At 62.6% G+C, this 20,808-nt stretch overlaps 2 protein-coding genes across 2 annotated transcripts; one reads left to right on the forward strand and one right to left on the reverse strand.

Moving 5' to 3' along the window:
* The first annotated feature begins 3,249 nt into the window (after positions 1-3,249).
* On the forward strand, positions 3,250-6,764 carry CBX8 (chromobox 8). Its single transcript, XM_059380885.1, has 5 exons — positions 3,250-3,417; positions 3,813-3,856; positions 4,039-4,104; positions 4,227-4,293; positions 4,747-6,764. Exons 1-5 carry the CDS (start codon positions 3,349-3,351, stop codon positions 5,638-5,640), a joined length of 1,140 nt encoding a protein of 379 aa, XP_059236868.1. The 5' UTR covers positions 3,250-3,348; the 3' UTR covers positions 5,641-6,764.
* A 4,744-nt stretch (positions 6,765-11,508) lies between these two features.
* Positions 11,509-20,808, reverse strand: CBX2 (chromobox 2). The gene is made up of 5 exons (XM_059379088.1): positions 20,737-20,808; positions 20,621-20,664; positions 19,542-19,607; positions 17,146-17,248; positions 11,509-15,771 (listed from the first exon to the last, which is right to left on the reverse strand). Exons 1-5 carry the CDS (start codon positions 20,806-20,808, stop codon positions 14,470-14,472), a joined length of 1,587 nt encoding a protein of 528 aa, XP_059235071.1. The 3' UTR covers positions 11,509-14,469.

The raw sequence follows: 20,808 nt of genomic DNA on the forward strand, positions 1-20,808 counted from the left end.
GGACATTCAGTAAGAAAGTGGGGAGCGGATCCCATGTCCTGGTTTCTCAGACTGTGGCACCAGCAGACCTTGCCCCCTCTGCCGCAATGATGCCTCCACCACCCCCATGGCTAGTGCCCTCTCTTGGCACATATAGGCACCCTCATGCCCACCAGGGAGGCCCCAGCTCTGGGTCCTGCCTCACTACAAGCACGGCAACCTGTCCATTTTAAAACCTTCCCAGACTTGAGGTCCTGCAGTGACCCGTTTTCCCACTTTCTGTAACCCTGCTCCATCTGGGACAGCTGGTGGCCGGTGCCAAGCTGGGGTAACACCCCACCTTGGGGGTTTGCTTTGGTCAGCAGGCAAGACTGCATCTGCTGCTGAAAAGAATGGGACTCAGTCTGCCCTCAGATTATTCTGTATCTCCGGTTCCCTTCTGGACTGAGTTCCATCTCTGCTGTGGGCTCTGCAGGAACACTTCCCGATGTTTGCGAACTGAGACACCCCAGAAGCGATCATTTTGTTCAGAACAAGAGTTGTCATCGCCAGGCAGAAAGGTGCAGCAAGAAAGCCAGGGGAACATTTCTCAGTGCCCCTCCGGGGCAGGGGCCGTGCATGGCCACACCAGGGTCTGCATTTCCCCACCGCAAGCTCCAGAGGCATGGAGGCAAAGAAGGAAACGAGAAAAAGAGAGAGGCGGGGAGGAAAGGAGAGAGAAGGAAGGAGAAAGCAGAGGAGGGAGGAAGGAAGGGAGGAAGGAAGGGGAAAAAGCAGGAAAGAAGAGAAACCCTGGGAGGCAGGAGGAACGTGAAACTGAAACCATCGACCTCTGCACGCCTCGTGCAAACCCCGGGTCTGTGGAGGCACCCAGCGCAAACACAACTCCCGGGGACCGGGCTTCAGAAACCCTATCTGAAGGGAAACCCGCCACTCAGTGCGGGCGCAGGCCGCCTGCGAGGGGCGGGGGGCGGGGGGCGGGCGGGCGGCGAAGCGGGTCTGGTCCTCCCGCTGCCCCGCGTGGGCTCCCTCCCTCTGGCCTCCAAGGTGGCCCTCGACCCTCCTCCGGCGGGCCGGTGCGGGACTGGGGCGGTCCGGCAGCGTCGCCCACGGCGGCCCGCGGGTGCCAGGAGGGGGCAGGAGGGGCGTGCAGGGCGACCCGAGCCCAGGGCGGAGGGTGGGCTTTCTCTGGGCGGGGAAACCAGACACTTATAGGCGGCTGAGGCCGACTTTATTTTTACTGCCCAAACTGTTGGAAAGTATTTAAGCTTAAACAGAAACAGCTGTATCGCTGGCACGGGCCAACGAAACTATTTGTTACCGGGAATGACTTTTTATGATGAAGGACGCGGCCGTCGGCGGCCTCTCGCGGGCGGCCCGCGCCGGTCGGCGGGGCGATGTGGCGGTCGCCAACGCGCCGTTCGTTAAGACAGAACGGCCGGAGATGGGGCTCTCCACCCGGCGCCCACCTTGTCAAGTCTGGGAGCAAGGCCAAAGCCTGGGACCCCGCGGGTCCGGGGCCGGGGGCCGGGAGTGGGAGGGGAGGTGGGCTCGGAGCCGCGCCGGTCCCGCGCGCCCCGGACCGCGCCGCTACCCGCCGCCCGCCGCGCACCTAGCTTTGGACCCGAGGCCCGTTTCCCGCTCCGGGCTCCCTGCCCTGTCGAGTCAGACTCCCTGGCTCGCCCTCGCTCGCTCGCTCTCTCTCTTCCCCCTCCCCATTCTCCCACTCTGCCCCTCGCCAAGGGAAATCGCTTCCAGTCAAGTTTATTACGAATGTTTTAACTAAATCGGGGGTCCCAAGGAGTGGGCGCCGTGACTTGCAGCTTGGGCGGTAGGAGAGAAGGGTCGGGAGAGCTGGGCCGGGACGGGGGCTGTCCGCGCCGCTGCCCCAGCCACGGCTCCCCGCGAGCTGAGCCAAAGGGTCTGCGCGCGCGTGTGTGCGCGCAGGCATCGGTGGCCCGGCCCTCGCCCCTGTTCCTGGACCTGCCATCTTCGCCCGAGAGCCCCTGTCCCTCAAGCAGCGCGGGACCCTGGGACGCCCCCGCCACTCCCGCTCGGGGTCTCCTGGCCACTTCTGGCCGAGTGAACAGAGGAGCACACATCGAAGAGCCCTGGACAGGAAGTGCACGGCGCAGGCCCCGCAGGTCCCTGCAGGTCCGCAGGGAGCCGGACGCCCCCACAGCCCCTGGTCCCAACCCCAGCCGGGCTTCAGGCTCTGCCTTGGTGGTCGCCCAGCGCACCCAGACCCCTGCCAAGGGGTTGGCGCTGGCGACGCGGGGGCCGGGGCCTGGCGGGGACGAGCAGCACGGACTGGCGGCAGGGGCAGGTGGCTGCCGGCGTCGGGGACGGGTCCGGGGTCTGGGGGAGGACGCGCGACGTCGCCCGCGGCGTCCTGGGGCGCGGGCAGGCTCGGGCGGGGACCGCGGGTGCCCACTAGGTCTGCCTTCGGCTTCCGAGCTGGGAGCGAGCGCTCGAGCCCAGCTCGACTCGCAGGGCCCGAGGGTGGCCGAGGGCAGGGCCGCGCGACAGGAGACAGAGACACAGGCACATTGATTTGTTAGCGGGATGGGGCTGGCGGCGGCGGGGGAGGCCGTTGTCATGGAGACCGAGGGTCGGGTGTGCGGAAGGGGGAGGGGGCCGGGAGCCGAGCGGGTCCGGGGCGAGAGGCCGGCTTGCGGGGTACCCGCGCGACCCGCGGCACCCCAGCACCTGTGCATTGTGCATTGTGCGGTGCGGGCGGCGGCTGGGGGGAGGGGAGTGCCGAGTCCCGGCGGTGGGTGTGGGGCGGCCAGGGTCTGCCGAGGGGGCGGGGCCTGGCTGACACCACCGCGGGGGACCCAGCGAGAGCCCTGGGGGACGCCGAGCACCGGAGGGACAACTTGGTGGCGAGGGAGGGGGCCCCGGCGAGGACAGAGGGTGGACGGCCCCCTCGCCAGCCCCGCAGACTGACAGCGGCCGGGCCCGCCCTCCCCGCTATGTCACTTCCGGCGGCGGCCCCCACCCCCTCGCGCTCTGTCTCTGGAGTAGCCTCGGACTCCGCCCCCTGGCGATTGGAACGCGGGTCACGTAGCAACGCGGGGGAGAAAGGGAGAGGGGCGTGGCCCGGAGCTCGGCCAATCAGCGCGCAGGGGCTCAGGCCCCAGCCGCTCGGCTTTAGCAACGTCGTTAGCAACACGTGGGGCCGGAGGAAGCGCGGGGCGGGAGGGGAGGGGGGAGCGGAGCGGGCGCGCGGGAGGGGGGCGGGGAGGGAGCGGGCGCGCGGGAGGGGGAGGAGAACTGACGTCAGCGGGAGAGTATTATGGTCTGTCGTGCGCTGGCTGCTGCTTTTCTGCTCCTGGAAGCGGCCAAGGGGGGAAGCGGCGAGTCAACATGGAGCTTTCAGCGGTGGGGGAGCGGGTGTTCGCGGCCGAAGCCCTCCTGAAGCGGCGCATACGGAAAGTAGGTACCTCCGGGCCTCGGACCGAGGCTGGCCGAGCCCTCCCCTCCCGGCCTGGGTTCCCTCCCCCTGCTGCAGCCCAGCTTCCCTTCCCCCAGGTCCCAGCAGCGGCCGCGGCCGTGGCGGCGGCGGCGGCGGCGGCGGCTCTGAGCCCAGGCGCTTTCCTTAGACTTGCAGCGATGCACAGATTGCATGGGTGGGGGGCGGGGTGGGGGGATGGATGCCGGTGCATGCACTTTGTGCAGCGTTTCGTGCAGGGGTGATGCGGCGAGCGCGTGCCTTTCGCGGTGGGATTTCGCGCATTCATTTGGTGCATGCATTTTTTGCATGTATTTCTTGTGTCCTCGTCATGCATTTCTCCCCTTGCACACACGCATTTTCCCCTTTGCATCCGCAGGGACGCATGGAGTACCTCGTGAAATGGAAGGGCTGGTCGCAGAAGTAAGTAGGTTATATGCAATTCTCAGCCCCAGACTGTTGTTCGGGAGGTTTCTTTCTTCCTCTTTTCCCCTTTACGTGGAAATACAGCACAATGCAAGAAAAGTTAGAGACACACACACACACACCCGCCGCGCTTTCCCTGCTCCCGGGACTGACGCCCACTTCTTCCTGATTCCCTCCAGGTACAGCACATGGGAGCCCGAGGAAAACATCCTGGATGCCCGCCTGCTCGCAGCCTTTGAGGAAAGGTACAGGCCCTTTCAAGGCTCAGACCCTCAACTTAGGGACACGGGTCCAGCCTGGACTGGAGTCCCACTAGATTCTTTACTCACACACGCACCCCCCCTTTCTCTTTCCTTTCTGTCTCTAGGGAACGGGAGATGGAGCTCTATGGCCCCAAAAAGCGAGGACCCAAACCCAAAACCTTCCTCCTCAAGGTAAGATGGCAGTGCCCAGTGGTGGGCAGCAATGTTGTAGTGTGAGATTTTTGGGAAGGGGGCTCTGAGGGCTTAGGGACCCTTGGGGTGTCCCATCATGTTGCTTATTTATAATGTAAGAAGGAGTCCCCAGACAGGCTGTCACCTGGTCAGTGGTGGCACCAAGGAGTGTCTTGGGGAAAGGGGCTTAGCCATGCTAGGACTGTGCCCACGGCCATCCCCAGTTGACATATAATCCAGTACCAGCAAGAAGTGTGTTTGGTGCAAATGGCTGCTTCCAGACGAATTCTCCAGTGCGTCCCCCAGACTGCAGCCCCTAAACCCCACCCCCACCCGTATAGAAATTCGGAGGCATCGGAGGGTGAAGCAGGGAGACCCCCACTGGAAGAGGGGTCCTGGGGGGAAGTAGGCAGGGGGCCCTGCTCTGCTTTTGACATGCCTTCTCTCCTGCAGGCCCAAGCCAAGGCAAAGGCCAAAACCTACGAGTTCCGGAGTGACTCGGCGCGAGGCATCCGGATCCCCTACCCTGGACGCGCCCCCCAGGACCTGGCCTCTACTTCTCGAGCTCGTGAGGGCCTTCGGAACATGGGTCTGTCCCCACCAGGAAGCAGCAGCAGCCCTAGCAGCACCTGCCGAGTGGAGCCCCCTCGGGACCGGGACCGAGAGCGGGAGCGTGAGCGGGAGCGGGAACGAGAGAGGGAGCGCGAGCGCGAGCGGGGTGCCAGCCGCACGGAAGACAAACCCAGCTCACCCGGAGACAGCTCCAAGAAGCGAGGCCCCAAGCCCCGGAAGGAGCTCCTGGACCCCTCGCAGAGGCCCTTGGGAGAAGCCAGTGATGGCCTCGGAGATTACCTCAAGGGCAGGAAGCTGGACGAGGCCCCTTCTGGGGCAGGAAAGTTCCCAGCTGGCCACAGCGTGATCCAGCTGGCCCGGAGGCAGGACTCGGACCTGGCCCAGTGCGGTGTGGCCAACCCCAGTCCGGCGGAGGCCACGGGCAAGCTGGCTGTGGACACCTTTCCGGCCAGGGTCATAAAGCACAGGGCCACCTTCCTGGAGGCCAGAGGCCAGGGCACCATGGACCCAGGTGGCCCCCGGGTCCGGCATGGCTCAGGCACCCCCGGCTCTGTGGGGGGCTTGTATCGGGACATGGGGGCCCAGGGGGGAAGGCCCTCCCTCATCGCCAGGATCCCAGTGGCCAGAATCCTGGGGGACCCAGAGGAGGAGTCCTGGAGTCCCTCTCTGACCAACCTGGAGAAAGTGGTGGTCACCGACGTGACCTCAAACTTTTTGACCGTCACCATTAAGGAAAGTAACACGGACCAAGGCTTTTTTAAAGAGAAAAGATGAATTGCTGGGTGGGTGATCCCAGGACAAGAGAGCAGGAGAGAGAGTGGGAGCGCAAACTTGGCATAACGCTTTTTGTTTCTGGGTGGGAGGCGCCTTCCGGCCGGCCCCGTCCCTAACTTCACACGCCCCGCCTTTTCCGTTCCTCCTCCCTCCCCTCAGTTTTGGTTGGAAAGATTATCTCTAGAGTTATATTTTCTATTAGATGTAAATATGTTATTTAAGAAAAAATATCTAAATATATATATTTCAACTCTTGAAGTTGTTTTATTTAAACAAGGAGAGAGAGAGAGAGAGAGACTTAGTGTGGTTTAGCTGGGGCAGACGGGCTGAGTCGCCGCCCCTCGGCCACCCAGGGCACTAGGGAGGCTGGGCACCTGGGTACTGGACCTCTGATGGTGTCCGGAGGGACTCAGCCTACCCACCTCGCCCCTCCTCCCTTTTCCCACAGCCCCTTGGCAGACCCCTGGAACCGAGCAGGACCCGGGTTTTCTCTCTCCTCCCATTGGCCCACCAGGCCAACAAAAGATGGGCTCCCCAATCAGAAAAAAAGGGGGTGGGGTCAGTGTGTTTTGCATTTTTTTTTTTTTTTTTTTAAAGATTGAGAAGTCTGTTGGGGGGGTGGGATAGTCACTTGGATAACTTTTGTGTGTGATGTTGAAGGTAAAAGTTGCAGGTGGGCGGGGACCAGCAGATCCCCCCAGGACCACATCAGGAAATGCACTTTACGGGAGCTGACGTGTGTGTGACGCACGCCGATCAGATCGTGTGTATGTCATGTGGACAGAGTCTCCCGGTTCCCTCGATTCCTTTCCTTACTCCACAGAAAGAAAAGAAATCCAGCGAATCTGTTTACATTCCCGAAATGCCAGGATAGACCGGGAGGATTGCATGTCCGTGCCCAGAGTTCGAGACGGTCGTTGTTTTCCAGGAAAAGTGTTTGGGGGTGGACAGTCTCCTTTCCGCGTCCTCTAGCCTCGCCTGCAGAAGAGACGGTGGCCCCCGCCTCCCGGGAAGAGTTGGACTGGCCTGCCTCCCTCGGGGAGGGCGGGCCGCCGGCGCTCGCACGGACGCACGGCCAGGCAGGCCCACCCTGCGGGACCACGGAGGGAGGCGCGGCGGCGGGCGCGGCCGGGAGCGGGGGCTCCGCGCCCAGGCCTGGCGGGGAGTGCGGCGGGGGCACGGGGCCCGGCAGGACCCGCATCCCCGGCGGCTCCTGCGGGCGAGGGGAAGGAGGGGCGAGGCGAGGTTTTCATCCAAGAATGCGCATCCGAACTTTTGCTTTTCCCTCCCCCCCCTTCTTAAAAGCAAAAGCTATAATTTATAGGCCTTTTCGATTCGCGGAGTGTTCTCTATTTGAACTCGACATTCAAACTCCGCCAAAGGGGGCGGGAGGAGCGGGAGTTGAAAAGACACGGCCGCGGCGGGGGAGGCCGTGCGCGGCGGCGGGGCCCGGGCGCCCCCGTGCGCTCCAGGGACGCAGAACGCGCGCCCCTCTTTGGACTCGAAAGCACAAATCTGTTCCCCTCCCCCCCCCCTCCACCCCTTCTCTTCGAGGACTGATCCCTGACCCCGGGCCTCCCCCGCCCTGAAAGGGCTAGGAAGATCCGACTGGCCGCTGCTCGTCTAGGGAGGGCGTGGGGGCCCCCCGCGCGCTGGCGGGGGCACGACTCGGGGCGAGCCGGGCGGGGGGCCGGGGCTGGGGGAGCTTCTGGATGGGGTGCAGGGTGGGAGCTGGAGCCTCGTCCTCCTCCGCACTCCTCACCTCCCCGCCTCCCTCTCTCCTCCAGACTTGCCTGCCTTTAGAGGGGCAAAAAGAGGAAGCCGGTGGACTACGTGATTTTATTTGTTTTTGAATATCAGATTGCGCCTATAAAGAGAAGCCCCCAGAAAGGGGATTTTTATCCGCTCACATTTGTAAAGCTGGTATTTTAGACTTTGTATAAAGAAGCGCCGTTGACTAAGTGTATCTACTAAAATGTGGACGCTGTTTTCAGATGAAGCTTCATCGAAGGGACGTGTCTGTCACCCAGTGGATGGTGACTCAGGGACACGTGTCCACCTGGCTGCCGCCTTCCTTTCTCCCATCCTCTCGTGGCTCCCTCTCCCTCCCTCGGGGCTGACTCTGCCCCTTCCTTCCGACGTGACGTTCCGAGGCCAGCCTGGTTCTGCCCCCGCCGCCCCTCTGTCCGCCGTCTGTCCGTGGCCGTGCGTGTGTGTGTCTTCTCCGCTCGCTCTTGCGACGCTGACCTGGGGGTGGGGGTGGGCAGGGGCCAGGGCCTCGTGGCTGGGAGTCTGCAACCGCGCCGGATGTGCGCGTGTGGAGTTTATTTAATTCTAGGATTTGTACAAATCTCCAATCGATCCCCGCCTCAGCTCAAGAGCGAAGCTTCGGTACCTATCTTCTGCGGTCGTGAATGTCTGTATCCAATACCGCTTTCTACGTGTTTAAATATATACTTTGTAAATAGAGACATGTCTCAGTTTTATTCCTTCCCCTTCCCCGCCCCCACCAGAGGGAACACTGGTCCCGGGAGAGAGGACCCTTTATTCCAGTCTCATTACCCATCCCACCACCCCCCACTCACACCCCCATCGGCCCCGGAGGATTCCCCCAGCAAAGGCGCGTCCCCAACTCGGGAAACTTCCCCGCTGGGGGAGGGGGGAGAGGTGGGCTCCGGTGGGAGTGGGGTATGTCTCTCCTTAGCCTCCCGGGGGAGGTCGTGGTTTTCCTCACCTACGGGATGCACTTCTCCGGGACCCAGGCAGAACTCGGGGACATCAGGAAGATGGGCACGACCTTTGGGTCCCCTCTCTTCTGGCGGGGTTGCCCCCCACGCCGCGCTCCCCACCCCTAGACCCGACGGCGCTGGTCCCCCAGGCCCGGCGCCCCGCAGACACGAGGCTGGCGGTTCCGTGGCTGCTTCCCGGTGCTGTCGTGGGACCCGTCCCCCAGACCCACCCAGCCTCGCCAGCGCTCCCCGAAATGCAGCGCCTCGCGCCTATTGATTGAGGAATTGAATTCGCGGGTATTGCTAGGCAACTGGCTGCTGGGAGCCGGCGCAGAGCACGCTGATGTGATTAGTGAACCTGGCGCTGCCGCGGCGCAGCCCCGCGCCCCCGCCCCCCGCCAGCCTCTCCGTCCCGGCTCTTCTTGGGGTGTAGAAGCCCCAACGCCGGGAGAGGCGCGGTCGCGGGAGACCAGAGCTCAGGGTGGGGATGGGGGTTCTTGGCTCTTCCGGGCGGAAGACTTTGCAGGGCGCTAACGTGGGGCGGCTTGGGAGAGCCACCTTCCGGACCCCAAGGCGGCCGTGGCATTTCCCAGTCCCACCCCAGTAGGCACCCCACCCCCGCACCTTGTGGCGAAGAGAAGCGCAGACCTGGGCGCACCCGCAGAGCGCGAAGGGAGGGGCGTTGGGACGCGTTCGCCTGCGCATCGCCAGTCTTTGGCCAACCGGTTGGGGACCCCGCCCTTGGCGATGCTTTCCGCGCCTCTTTCCCCAGTTCTGAGAGCTGAGTGGGAGGATCGGGGAGGGAGCAGCGACTGGCGCCGGGACTCGGGGCAGCGGGTCATGGGGCGTTGAGTGCCCTTCGGACTTGAAGGGCCTGCGGCCGCGGGGGGCAGAGTCAGGGGCGGGGATGGAGTGGGGTGGCTTGGCGAGGGGCTCCACGGGCGGCCAGCCCCCGAGCGGCGGCCCAGCTGCTCGGGCGGGACTCCCTCAGGCGACCTCTCCTGGGTGTTTGGGCAGCAGAGGGGACTGGGTTTAGGGACTGGTGTTTAGGCAGATGGGAAGGTGCCCACTCTGTCCCCTTTCCCCGGCTGGCTGGTCACCATCCACCTCGGCTTTGACCAGGAGCTCCTTGCGCTGTACCCGTTCCCGGGACAGGCTCTCCAGGAGACCAGGTGCGGAGAACTCTGCCCGCGGGGCCGCCTCCGCCCTGGGTCGGCTCCCCTGCTCCCTAGGGCAGGGTCGGCGGCTGTGGCTGCCGCTGGCTGAACTGGAATCTTTATGGCTCCGTGGAGCGCGGCGGATCGAATCCATTTTTCTGTCCCTTTGATACTTACAATGCACCGATCCCAGTCGAGGCTCTGTGCCGCCCGCCAGAGGCCCGACGGCGAGAAGGCCGGCAACCAGCGCCTTGGAGGCTCCTGCTCTGACTTCCTGCTCTCGCCAAAAAGCCCTCCTGACCCAGAGGGGCCTCGATCCAGCCGCAGTCCGAGATGCGAGCCGTTCGGTGTTCGGCGGCGCTCCGCGGCGTCCAGCCTTGGGGGCCTGGACACTGGGGCCGGGGCTTTCTTCCGCAGACTTCGAAGATGGAGGCTTTCGGGGGGCGCCTGGGAGCAGTCGGGGAGGGGGTCGCGCACTTCGGCTCCCCGGGGCAGCTGGGAGCCCGAGGTGGGGAAGGTCCTCTGCGCGCGTCCCAAGAGCCGGAGGCTCCAAGTCCACGGGCCGCGCGCGCCCTCTGGAGGCGACGGCCTCTGTCCCTCTGCCGGCGCCGCCCCCTCCGGGGTTTTGGATTAGCAGAGCGCTCGGGCCGGTGCCTTTCTGGGCCTCCAGAGGAGCCGGGAAAGCTGTGGCAGAGCACGCCGCGGTGGGCCACGGTGGGCGCGCCCTCTGCGCCCTCCCTCGCGGGCAGGAAGGGGGTGTTCAGCCGCCGGGATCCTCTAAGCCTTGCTGAGCTGTACTGCCGGGCGCCCTGGGCTGGACCCCGGCGCGGGGCTGAGGACGGGGGAGGCCGCGGGCCGGGTCGGGCCCCTTGGCAGCCCAGCCCATTCTTCTGGGAAGGCGGTGGATTAGCCATCAGATCAGCCGCGCAGAAACGAACAAAGGCCGGTGTGGGTCAGGGCCCCGCACCCGTCTGGCGGAGGCTCTGGAGACAGGGGCTCCCACGGAAAGCCCGGCTGGCCACCGGGGACAGCGGGGTGCCCACTCCATCCCGGCCATCCCCGCTCCCCCTTCTGCGGCTCTCAAAAGCCAGAAGCCAGCAAGGCAGGCGTCATCTCTGCCCACCTTCTTCCTCCAAAACAAAACGGCCCCAGACTCTCTGCAGGGGCAACAAAGACAGCAGGCCTGCGGCCTTGTCCCCCAGGAGCTGCACTTCCAGTCCCCGGGCCTTTTCTGGAGACTGGGTCGCCTTTCTGTTTGTAGTGAAAACCTCCTCGGGAGGGAAAACAGGCCTTCGCCCCAACTAGCCTGCCCACGAAGGCCAACATCCAGGTCCAACTTCTGTCACTTCAAAGGGAGATCGTGTTTCCCTGCAGGCTGAAATTTATGAACAAATTCAGGCCGAGGGTGATGCAAACCTTGAAGGCCCAGGGAAGGTTCTAGAATAGGCAAACCTCCTCCTTCTTACGAGCAGAGTTAGGACTACAGTGGCACCCGTGACTCCAAACCTCTGGAGCAAATCCCCTGGGGTTTTTGAGCCGTGTCCTTTTAAAGAGGAAGCCCAGGAGGGGACTCAAGGGGTCACGGAACTTTCCAGCACAGTGCCTTTGGGGGTTAACTTGAAGTATCACTTTCTGGAAAAGGTCTCAAAGTGAGTTTATGATGTCGGGCAGCGTCCCTGACCTCTGTCCACTAGATGTCAGGGGCAGGGACACTCCCCCCTGCCCCCAAGAGTCGTGGCCAAATTGCTCTTTGTGAACTGGCTGGTGTAGGGGTCACAGTCGTAACCAAACCGACCCCTTCGCCTAGAGCCTAGAGAAAAACACCCTTTTCCCCGCTCCAGGAAAGGGGCTAACCCTTTCCCGAAGCCTTAGATGTTTTGGTCCCTCGGTTCAGTCCACATCCAGAGTGTTTCGCCTTGAGAAAGGGCAAGTGAAGAGAGACTACTGTTTCCAGGCATCACGCACGATATAAACCAGGCTGACAAAGTTAAAAAAAAAATTTTATTGATATACTAAAAGTTAACAGAAAGTAAGACAAACCCTGACACCACTTGCTAATGTCTTTCCCCTGCAAAATAAATTAACATCAGAAACCAGAAAACAAACCTGCAACCTAGGCCTAGTGTTAGTTTTCCAAAAATACTAGAAAAGCAACAGAATCTTTAAATGTACTTGAGCAAAAATCTGGTCATCTAGGCACTACCTCGCCCCTCCTCCCACCCCCTCCCCTCAAACCACCTCGGGCTTCCTGGGGGAAGCATTTTCTCTAACTGGTAGGTCCTGATTGAATAAGGGGGCTGGGCTGCTGTCCTGCTTCAACAAAGATCTTAAGCTTCCCGGGGCAATCACATACTCACTTTTGTTCTCTCTCTTTTAAAAAAGCAAACAACAGCCATAGTTTAAAGCAATTAGAAGTGGCACACATGAATGATTTTTTTTTTAAAATTAAAAAACACAAATCAAGCCAGCAATTGGCACTAGTCCAAAGCTCTGGGCCCCCCTGTTTCCCCTTAATGAAACCTCTAGGCCCAGAGCCCTCTTGGTCAGGTCATAATTTTGAGTGTAACCCAGAACAAGGCACACTCTTTTTGGTACCAAAAAAATATATATAAAAATATGTCAAACCCTCTTAAGAAGAGGACAGACCGGCCACTTCTTCCTAGCCATGACAGACACGCAAACAAAGACACGACAGGATTAAAACACCCAGTCAGGCTATACCGCGAGGCAGCCCATGTAGGGAACCCCGCACAGTCCATGACTCTCCGATCACGGAGGCACGGACACACACGCGCACATAGCAGCAAATAAAAAAGCACTACTCTTATTGGTAAACATGACAATCAATTCTCCAGCCCAAGCGGTCACACCAACACGTGTGTGCACGGACACACACACACACAGGCACACACGCATACACCCTTTTAAACATGAACCACACGGAGTCACAAGCACCAGAAAAAAACAAAACAGTAAGAAACCAAAAGCCCACACAACACAGCAAGAAGGCAAAGTGGCTGGGAGTGAGGTGTGGCCGAGTCAACTTTGGGATTGAAGTAGCTGGTAAACAGAAAGGCACCACGTCGGGGTTTGGAGACCTGGCTGCCGAGAACGTCAGGTCCGCTCCGACAAGCGTATACCCAGTGGCCCACGGATTGGAGGGCAGCTGGTGGCCTGGCTCTGGGGGCTCTAAGGCAGCATGGTGCCTGGCAGAAAGGGAGTTGCAAAACCTGGAGGCCAGCAGTCCCCTCCCCCAGGGGGAGGCAGCCTGGAGGAGCCCCTCTATTTACAGCCAGGGAGCATTGGGGTGTCCAGGAACCAGAGGGGAAGCTGGTGTCAGTAGCCCAGAATGCCGGGATCCCTCTCTTCCAGACTGCACAGGGAGCAAGTCTCCTCTCTCCTGCCCGCTCTCTGGTTCCAGCCGCCATCTCTGGAGCTCAGCCCTCCGATCTGCCGAGACGGGCACTGCTCCCCCCATGGCCCAGCATGGCTACCGCACAGGAGACCAGAAGCTGCACATAGACACCCCTTGGCAAGGTCCCGGACACGGGCCTGTCCCCAAAGGCACACTGTTGAGACAGACTCACAGCACAAGCCGTCTCTTCTATTTGGCGCAGACAGGGAGGGACAAGGGAGCAGAAGGTCTGGCAGGGCCACCCCTTAGAAAGCTGAGCCCACCACATGAGCCTGGGGTCCCCTGTGATCAAGGCAACAGGACAGAGGGAATGCTCGCACCTGCCGGCTGAGGACCCCGCACCTCCACTTTCTCTTGGCATCCCAGAGACCCGGTGACCCTACTCCTTGAGCCACCTTTCTGCCACAAGCCGCACCAGGCTTGTCCCAGACTCGGACCATCTGGGCGCAGGCAGTCAGGCTGGCAGATCCAGCCTCTCCAGGGGCCCTCTGCCGGGGGTAGCGGAAATGCTCAGATCGTGCACCGCTTCCAAATGGTCCAGGGACACAGCTTCACAGTGGGGAAGGAGCATGTGGAATCCCCAAAGGTGGGAGGGATTGTCAGGGAAGGCGGTGCCCGCCCACTGCGGCGGAGGGGCCGCTGCCGGACACCTGTCCCAAGCCCGAAGCCAGCAGGCCGTGGAGGGTGCGTCTAACTCCAGCAACTGCCCACACTCCCTCCTTCCACGGCTCCTCGGAGGCAGTGTGTGGGGCCACGGCTGTCCTCGCACAGAACAGCAGAAGGGAGGGCAACCAAAGTGACGCCCATCTGCCCCTGCTGCCTGCAAACAGGAGGTTCTAGTGAAACAGCTCTGGGACCAGCCTGCTCCTGGTTCGTGCTGACCTCTGGCCAGCAGGAGGGCACTGCAGTTGTTATTCTGAACCAGAATTACAGGTCACCAAGGGATGCAGCCCACACCTGTTCCACATTTAGGCTGCAGCCTTGAGCTGTTGGCACGGGGCAGGGTCCTTGGCAGTCAGGCACCGTTCTGCAGGGGTCCTGACGGGTGATGTCCCTTACCTGCCCCCTGGCCCATCTTGAGCCTAGCTGAGCCCTGGAGCAGTCCCCGGAGGCCTTGCCCCCACCCCAGTCCATGTCGATTCCCCACCACCGGGCAGGAGCTACCGAGCGGATCCCTCCTCTAACAGCTGTGCCCCCCCACCCCCGAAACCCAGGGGAAAGCGGACCCCCACCCTGTCGTCACAGGCCGGGCAGTGCCAACAGCAAACAGGGGACAGCCTTGAGGAACGTTCGGCCCGAGAGGCGGGAGGCAGACTTCTTGAGGCACGTGGGAAGGCCCCGAGGTAGGGACGAGGGCAAGGCATCAAGGTACTCCCGTGCCTGAAATCACAGGCAGGGCTGGGGCAAGTCCCTCCAAGCCTGCCCTGGAAGGAGGCCACCCCGACCCCAGAAAGGGCCCGGGGGTGCAGGGGTGTTATCGAAGCAAAACCAGAGGCCAGAGAAGGGCGGGCCCGAGCTGGGTGGGGCTTCAGTAATGTCTCAGGCTGAAGAAGCCCACGCTGGTGGGGGACTCCTTCACCGTGACCGTGATGAGGTTGGCAGTGACGTCGGTGACGAAGACGTGCTCGATGAGGCTGCGGGTGGGCTTCCAGTCCTGGCTGGTCTGGACAGACACGGATGGGTTCTGCTTGGCGCCGGGCGGCGAGGCCGAGCCCGGGTCCGAGTCGGAGCTGCTCTCCTCCCCGGCGCTCAGCTCAGCCGCCAAGGCTGCCTTGCGTCCTTCCCCAGAGGCTGTGTGGCCCTCCTGACTGCTGGGGGCCGCGCTGCCCCGCACACAGTCCCTCTTGCCCGCGGACGTGGGCAGAGCCGTCACCCTGGAGGGCAGCTTCTCACTCTTGCTGCCGTCGGAGGGCATGGCGGCCCCGCTCCCCCCGGCGGGGCCACCCCCGACGCTCTTCCCCGCGGCCGGGCTGGTGGCAGGGACACCCTTGCTGGCTGTGGCGTGGCGAGCGACCATGCCCACCCCTGCTGTGCCATTCTTGACACTCTGTAAGTCCAAGACCTGGAGGCTCAGCTCCTGGGTGGGTGCGGGCTGGGGCCCCAGGCATGCTGCAGGGCCCTTGCTGCTACTGTGGACATAGGGGGGCCCCCCAGCGCTCCCCCCTTTCTGCTCCACGGCCCCACTGCTGGGGGCCTTTGGGACTTTGCTTCCTGGGGAGCCGATCCCCAGCCCTCCCTTCTGCGTCCTCACCTTGAGGTCCAGCCCGAGGCCGCACTTGCCAGCGGTCTGGGCCTTGAGGGCCAGTCTACTGGCGGCCTGGGCCTGGCTCTGGCTCATTCGGTTCATGTAGTGGACGATGGAGCTCTGCCAGCTGATGCCACCCCGGCTGGGGCTGCCGGCCATGCCCTTCATCAGGCTGGCCAGGTTCTCCGGGGTGGCCATGGCGCTGGGGCCACCACAGACCTCCTTGGCGTGGGCCTTCAGAGCGGCCAGGCCAGCCGCGGGGGCACTGAGCGGAGGGGGCAGCTTGACGGCCGGCGCCCCCAGGTCCTTCCGGGCGGCCTTCAGCGCCTTGGCCAGGCTCACGGGTCTTCGGGCCGCCTTCTGCTCCGGAGGCAGGGGCTTGCGGCCTCGCTTCTTCCGGATGGGATCCTTCAACTCGGGCTTGGCCACCAAGATCTGGGCCTTCTTCTGAGGCACCGGGTGGGTCTCACGGCCCCGGGGACCCCTCTTGGCATCTAAATCACTGTCGTCTTCTTCGTCAGAGGAGGTGGAGGAAGACGTGGACGAAGACGAGGAGCTGCTGGACTTGGAGGGAGCGTCGGGCTCCTGCAGAGACAGAGCACAGATGGGGTCACTGCCTGGAAGGCCGGGCCCCAGGGCCGTCAGACACCTCCACGCGGAGACCGCGCCGGTGGCCGCCACACTAGAGACGCAGCCAGGAGGGAGCGAGGCCTCGCCAGCCTGTTCCAGAAGGGATAGGAAAAGCCCTTGTGAGATTCCACAAGATGCAGTTAGAAGCAGAATGAGCGGAACAAAGAACGGACGGTTTGTGAAACCGGAGCAGAGGAACGAAGCAGAGCGTGTGTGGTCAAGGCCCGGGCGCCACGGCCTTGAAGGGGGCCGCCGGGCCGGCTGCAGGCTCCCCAGCAGAGGGAAAGGGAAGTGCCGAGCTTACGAGCCAAAGTCACGTGTGGACGTGCTTGTAATCTGAAGCAAGAGGACATCCTGCTCCAGCCCTCCCGCTTCCAAACCGGACCCCTTCAGAACATTCCGGCACACAGGAGGACAGATCTGCCTGTTGTCTTCTGTGTCTCACCAGGCCCATGCTTCCAAGGGCACCCATTAGGGAGACAGAGCCAACGCTGGCTCCCTCCTGCCCTCAGCCCGGCACGATCCAGTCCAACCCGGGGCTCCAGAGCCTCCTTGCCCAGCCAGGCCCCCCGCCTCGATGGTCCCCAGCTGGTCACCCCAGCTGATGAGAGCCCGAGGGCACAGGACCCCCCTTGCTCCCAACGTCCTACCCGAAAGGAAGATGGGAAGACACGAGCGGGCTGTGCGGACCAGCCAACAAGCCTTAAGGCGAGCTTGTCACCGCCTCCCAGAAGGGCGGCTTTTGTCCATGACCGAGCTCTTGGCCACACTGTGTGGGGCTCAGGGTCCTGTGGCAATGCCCTCGAGAAAGGAATCCCAGGCACACCCCAGACTGGGGCCGTGACCCTTTTCCCCATCCTGCTTCTGAACTGAAGAGAGGGCACAGCCCCGGACCCCAAGCGTGCGTCCCCGTGGCTGCCCGGGTTCGCTGTGTCTACTCGGTGAACCTATGAGCACCTACTGTGTACGTAGTTCCTGGTCTTTTCTGTGCCTGTGAGAAAGTGCTCAGCAGCCAAGCCTGACCCTGCGGTCCACGGGAAAGGAGTGCGGAAGAGACAACAAATGAACAGGAAACCAGCCCTGAGGGGACCAGTCCTCCCGCAAGAGGGACAGGCACGGGGGAGGGGAGCAGGGGCTCGCGGCTGCCTCCTGCTGGCAGAGGCATAGAGCCACCAGCACGGAAGGAGGCAGGAGGCCCTTCCGAGCCAGGGAGACGGAAAGCCAAGCTGCTGTGGAAGAGCCAGCCGGAAACCCAGCCCCGAGCCCTCCACCCTCCTGCAACAGAGGGGGTGCGGGAGGTAAGTGGCCAGTAGGCCAGCGGCTACTCACCTTGAGTTTGGAGTGCCGGCTACAGGACACCACTGTGTGCTTCCTCGGCCGGCCCCGGGGCCGCTTGCCTCTCTTCCGGCTCTGCACCTCCTTCTCATGCTCCCTTGAGACAGTCACCAGTCAGGGCGCTGGAAGCCCCGTACGCACACCCTCTCCCACCACATGGGAACCCCAAGCCCCCAAACACCACCCCCAACTGACGTTCCGGGCCCAAGGTAGCTTCTCCCCAGCCCCACTGCAGAAACACTCGTCATGCACCCGAGGCAGACGTCCAGACTCTCTCTTTCCCAGTACAGTATTCGCTTTTTACCTATCGGTTTCGTTTCCCTTGGGTAAAACTGAGTGACAGACATCTCAGCAAAGCTGGGAAAGGAACAGTTCTCCGGTTTCTCCGACTCCTCCTCAGACAGCCCTGTGCTAAGCCAGGACGCTTTCCCCAGGGAGAATGTTTCATGGAACTTCTAGAATACAGCCTGCTAGAAGGAGCCTTAGTCGTCACATGGCCCAAGCCCAGCACTCCAAACAAGAGTGCTGCACGGCAGACAGGGACCACTGGCCCCAGCCTGTCTCTCCAATCTGTGCGCCCCAGTCCCGGGAACCAAGGGCTCTGGTCCTATCCCGCACTCTGGTCTTCCCAGAGCCGGTGCCCCAGCTCCCTATCCCGTTTCCTTTTCCTAACACTCCTCTGCTCCTACAACGTGTCTGGTGTCTGATCCTGCTGTGGCTGGACCTCAAAGCCCGCACCTCTGGGAGGACACGTTTAATCAGCTCCCAGCTCCCGGCACTCGGGGTCACGAAGCCAAGAAAGCTGCTTCCAGCCCCACCCCCAGAGAAAGCTTGTACTTCAGGCCACCCCGGGGAAGATGCTGATCTGGAAAAGCTTCCCCGTAATTAAAAGGGGCAACCAGTCATCTCAGTGGGACCTGGAACGCCATCGCTTGAAGAACCCAATTAGTACAACCAGACAGACCTCCCAGTCTCCAAAGCCGGCCTGAACTGTCACAGAAGGGCAGGGCTTTCCCCTGGGTCTCTTCTGCTGACACACTAACCTGCACCCTCAGATTGTGAACCTCACACCTGCCCTTACAAATCTCCCCTCACCCCACCAAGCACAGGACGGCCAGCTCCTAGTTCCGGGGCTGGCAGGGTGCCTTCTGGGTGCACAGGGGGAGACACCCACTTCCCTGACTTCTCTTCCCCATGATGTAAGCCAGACCACCCCACGCTTGTTTTCAACTCTCACACCGCCTGGATATTTCACCCTAGTTCTCGTCTGCTGTGCGATAACCGAAAAGGACACACGCTCCGTCAGCAGTCAGGGTGCTGTCTTGCGGAGAAACAGACCGGCTCCCTTCACCCCCTCCCCCCAGGCTTACAAATTACGAATCCCACAGCAGACAATCAGATTACTGATAAGGTTTTCCAAAGGTATGAGGAAAGCATCGGCTGGCCTCGACCCTAACTCTGCCCAAAGCCCAGCTTTACGTGCTTCTCAGTGCCACGGCCTCTTGGAGAAGACCCCAAATGTCGCTCTAGTGTGGGGGTAAAAAGTGGACCAGAGAACAAGCTGGCCAGGTTGACCCCAGATGGGAAAGCTTCTGAGCGACTCATTTAACTGTGTCTAGCGACAGGGCACCCCCCCACCCCTGGCAGTGTGCTCAGGGACACCGCTCCACGGACCCCCTCGCCAGGACAGCTGGCCCCTCCGTCACCTGCCCCTCGTCTCCCTTTTGCCCACCTCAAGGTCTCTCCTAAACCAACTCTCCTATCTAAAAATAGAGATGACATCTAAGATTATGAAGTAGGTCTGTCCCCTGAGACTGGCAAGGGAGCTCCCCCCCCACCCGGGTACCACCTGTTTTGCAGCCTAAAGATAAATAATGTGTCATTTCCGGTAGAGAACCCACTAACTTTCTGCTGTGCTGCTCCAGCTCCCTCTCTGGGCCTCCCCTTGCTCAGAACCCTCAGGCAGCGCTGGGCCGCCAGGCCACCATTTTTATGGCAAACCTGCGATCCTGGTTTTTATTAGTGCCGTTGGCAAATGACTCAACAGCAAAAGCCAACAAGAGAAAGCAGAACTTTTCAGGAAGGAACCAAGAGGGTTCATTTTTGCAAGACTGGCCGGCAGAGAGACCCAGAGCAGCAATGGCGCGGGGACTTCTGAGCTCTGGACATGATGCCGGCCAGGCCAGCTGACGGAAGATCGGGGAGGGGTTCATCTGGGACCTCAAAACTGGCCCCACCCCTACAGACCACCACCCCAGGGGGAGGCCCTCAGACCACAGCCCAGGCCCAGGACCCCCTGCAAGGCGGGCTTGGCCCTGAACCACCACAGGACAGGCCACAGGTCTCCCCAACATTCTCCCCCTTCCCACGCGTGCTGTTAACGTTCTCACTTCTTCTGGAAGGCCAGGAGCAGCCTTGGGTCCAGGATATTCTCCTCTGGCTCCCAGCTGTTGTGTCTGGAAAAGCAAAAAGCAAGGAGTCAAGACACACCAGGCCCTGGCAGGCCACTTCAGGAAACAGCTGGAAAGGGCCCGCCCCCTCGCCCTCCAAGCCCTGCTGATGGCAAGGGCATCGCGGTGCTGTGGCAGAGTCCCCCCAAATCCCACCCACGCCTAGGTCGCTTCCTGCAGACTGGGGGCCTTAAGGCCACCACCTCAGCCTCAAACTCCAAGGGAAACCACCACCTCAGCCCTCAATTAACTAGCACTCGGCCTCAGGAAAACTCCACGGTCTCCCCCGGGAGGAAAACAAATCCCAATAAAATGGGAAGTTGCCGGGAGGGAAGCCCCCAAAGCCTGGCCCGGATCCAGCGAGGGAAGGGAAGGCCGCTGCAGGATGCAGGGAAGGGAAGGCGGGGGGGGGGGGGGGGGGGGGGCACAGGAGCGCAGCCCAAAGATTACGAACAATGTGGCCGGCGCCCAAGCGAGCGCGGGCCGGGGCACCGGGAGGGGAGGGCGAAGAAAGAGAAGTGGGGTGCGGGGAGAAAGGGGGAGCGGGTGTGCCCGAGGGGCTGCACACGGAGCCCCTTCCGGGGATGCCCAGTCCCCTTCCTTACTTTAAGCAGGGAAAGGAGCCCTTCCATCCATCAATAGGAAGCTCAGGTTACAGCGGGGAAATATGGACGGGAGGAGGGGGGTTCGCGTCCCGCGGGGAGGGCTGAGGCGGGCCGGGGGCGCAGGCAACAAATGCGCGCGGGAGGAGCGGGAGGAGCGCGCGGCGCGGGAGGGAAGCGGGCCGGGGCGCGGGGCGCCGGGCCCGGCCGCAGCCGGAGGGGCTTCCGGGGGAGGCCGCCCAGCCCCGCGCCCCGCGGGCCCGTAAACAAAGGGCGGCCCCGCGCAGGCTGCGCGCCCCCTTCCCGCCGAGCCCGCGGGGACCCCGCGAACTTCCCGCCCAGCGCGCGGACGCCCCCGCCCCCCGGGCCCGAGGCGGCGCGGGCGGGAAGGCGGGCGCCGCGCCGCGGGGGACTCACTTGGAGGACCAGCCGCGCCACTTGACCAGGTACTCCAGCTTGCCCTGCGGGGAGAGAAGAGGCGCGTGAGCCGGGGCGGGCGGGCGCGGGGCGGGCGCGGGCCGGGCCGCACGCACCTTGCGGAGCCGCTTGCTCAGGATGCACTCGGCGGCGAAGACCTGCTCGCCGACGCTGCTCAGCTCCTCCAT

Source organism: Mustela nigripes, chromosome 16, assembly GCF_022355385.1.
Source record: "Mustela nigripes isolate SB6536 chromosome 16, MUSNIG.SB6536, whole genome shotgun sequence".
Taxonomy (NCBI): domain Eukaryota; kingdom Metazoa; phylum Chordata; class Mammalia; order Carnivora; family Mustelidae; genus Mustela; species Mustela nigripes.

Coding starts and splice junctions, on each gene's coding strand:
- CBX8 (XM_059380885.1), top strand. CDS start 3,349: ATGGAGCTTTCAGCGGTGGGGGAGCGGGTGTTCGCGGCCGAAGCCCTC. Junction 3,418..3,812: donor TGAAGCGGCGCATACGGAAA/GTAGGTACCTCC, acceptor TTGCATCCGCAG/GGACGCATGGAGTACCTCGT. Junction 4,294..4,746: donor CCAAAACCTTCCTCCTCAAG/GTAAGATGGCAG, acceptor TCTCTCCTGCAG/GCCCAAGCCAAGGCAAAGGC.
- CBX2 (XM_059379088.1), bottom strand. CDS start 20,808: ATGGAGGAGCTGAGCAGCGTCGGCGAGCAGGTCTTCGCCGCCGAGTGC. Junction 19,608..20,620: donor TGGCGCGGCTGGTCCTCCAA/GTGAGTCCCCCG, acceptor TTGCTTTTCCAG/ACACAACAGCTGGGAGCCAG. Junction 15,772..17,145: donor GCCGGCACTCCAAACTCAAG/GTGAGTAGCCGC, acceptor CTGTCTCTGCAG/GAGCCCGACGCTCCCTCCAA.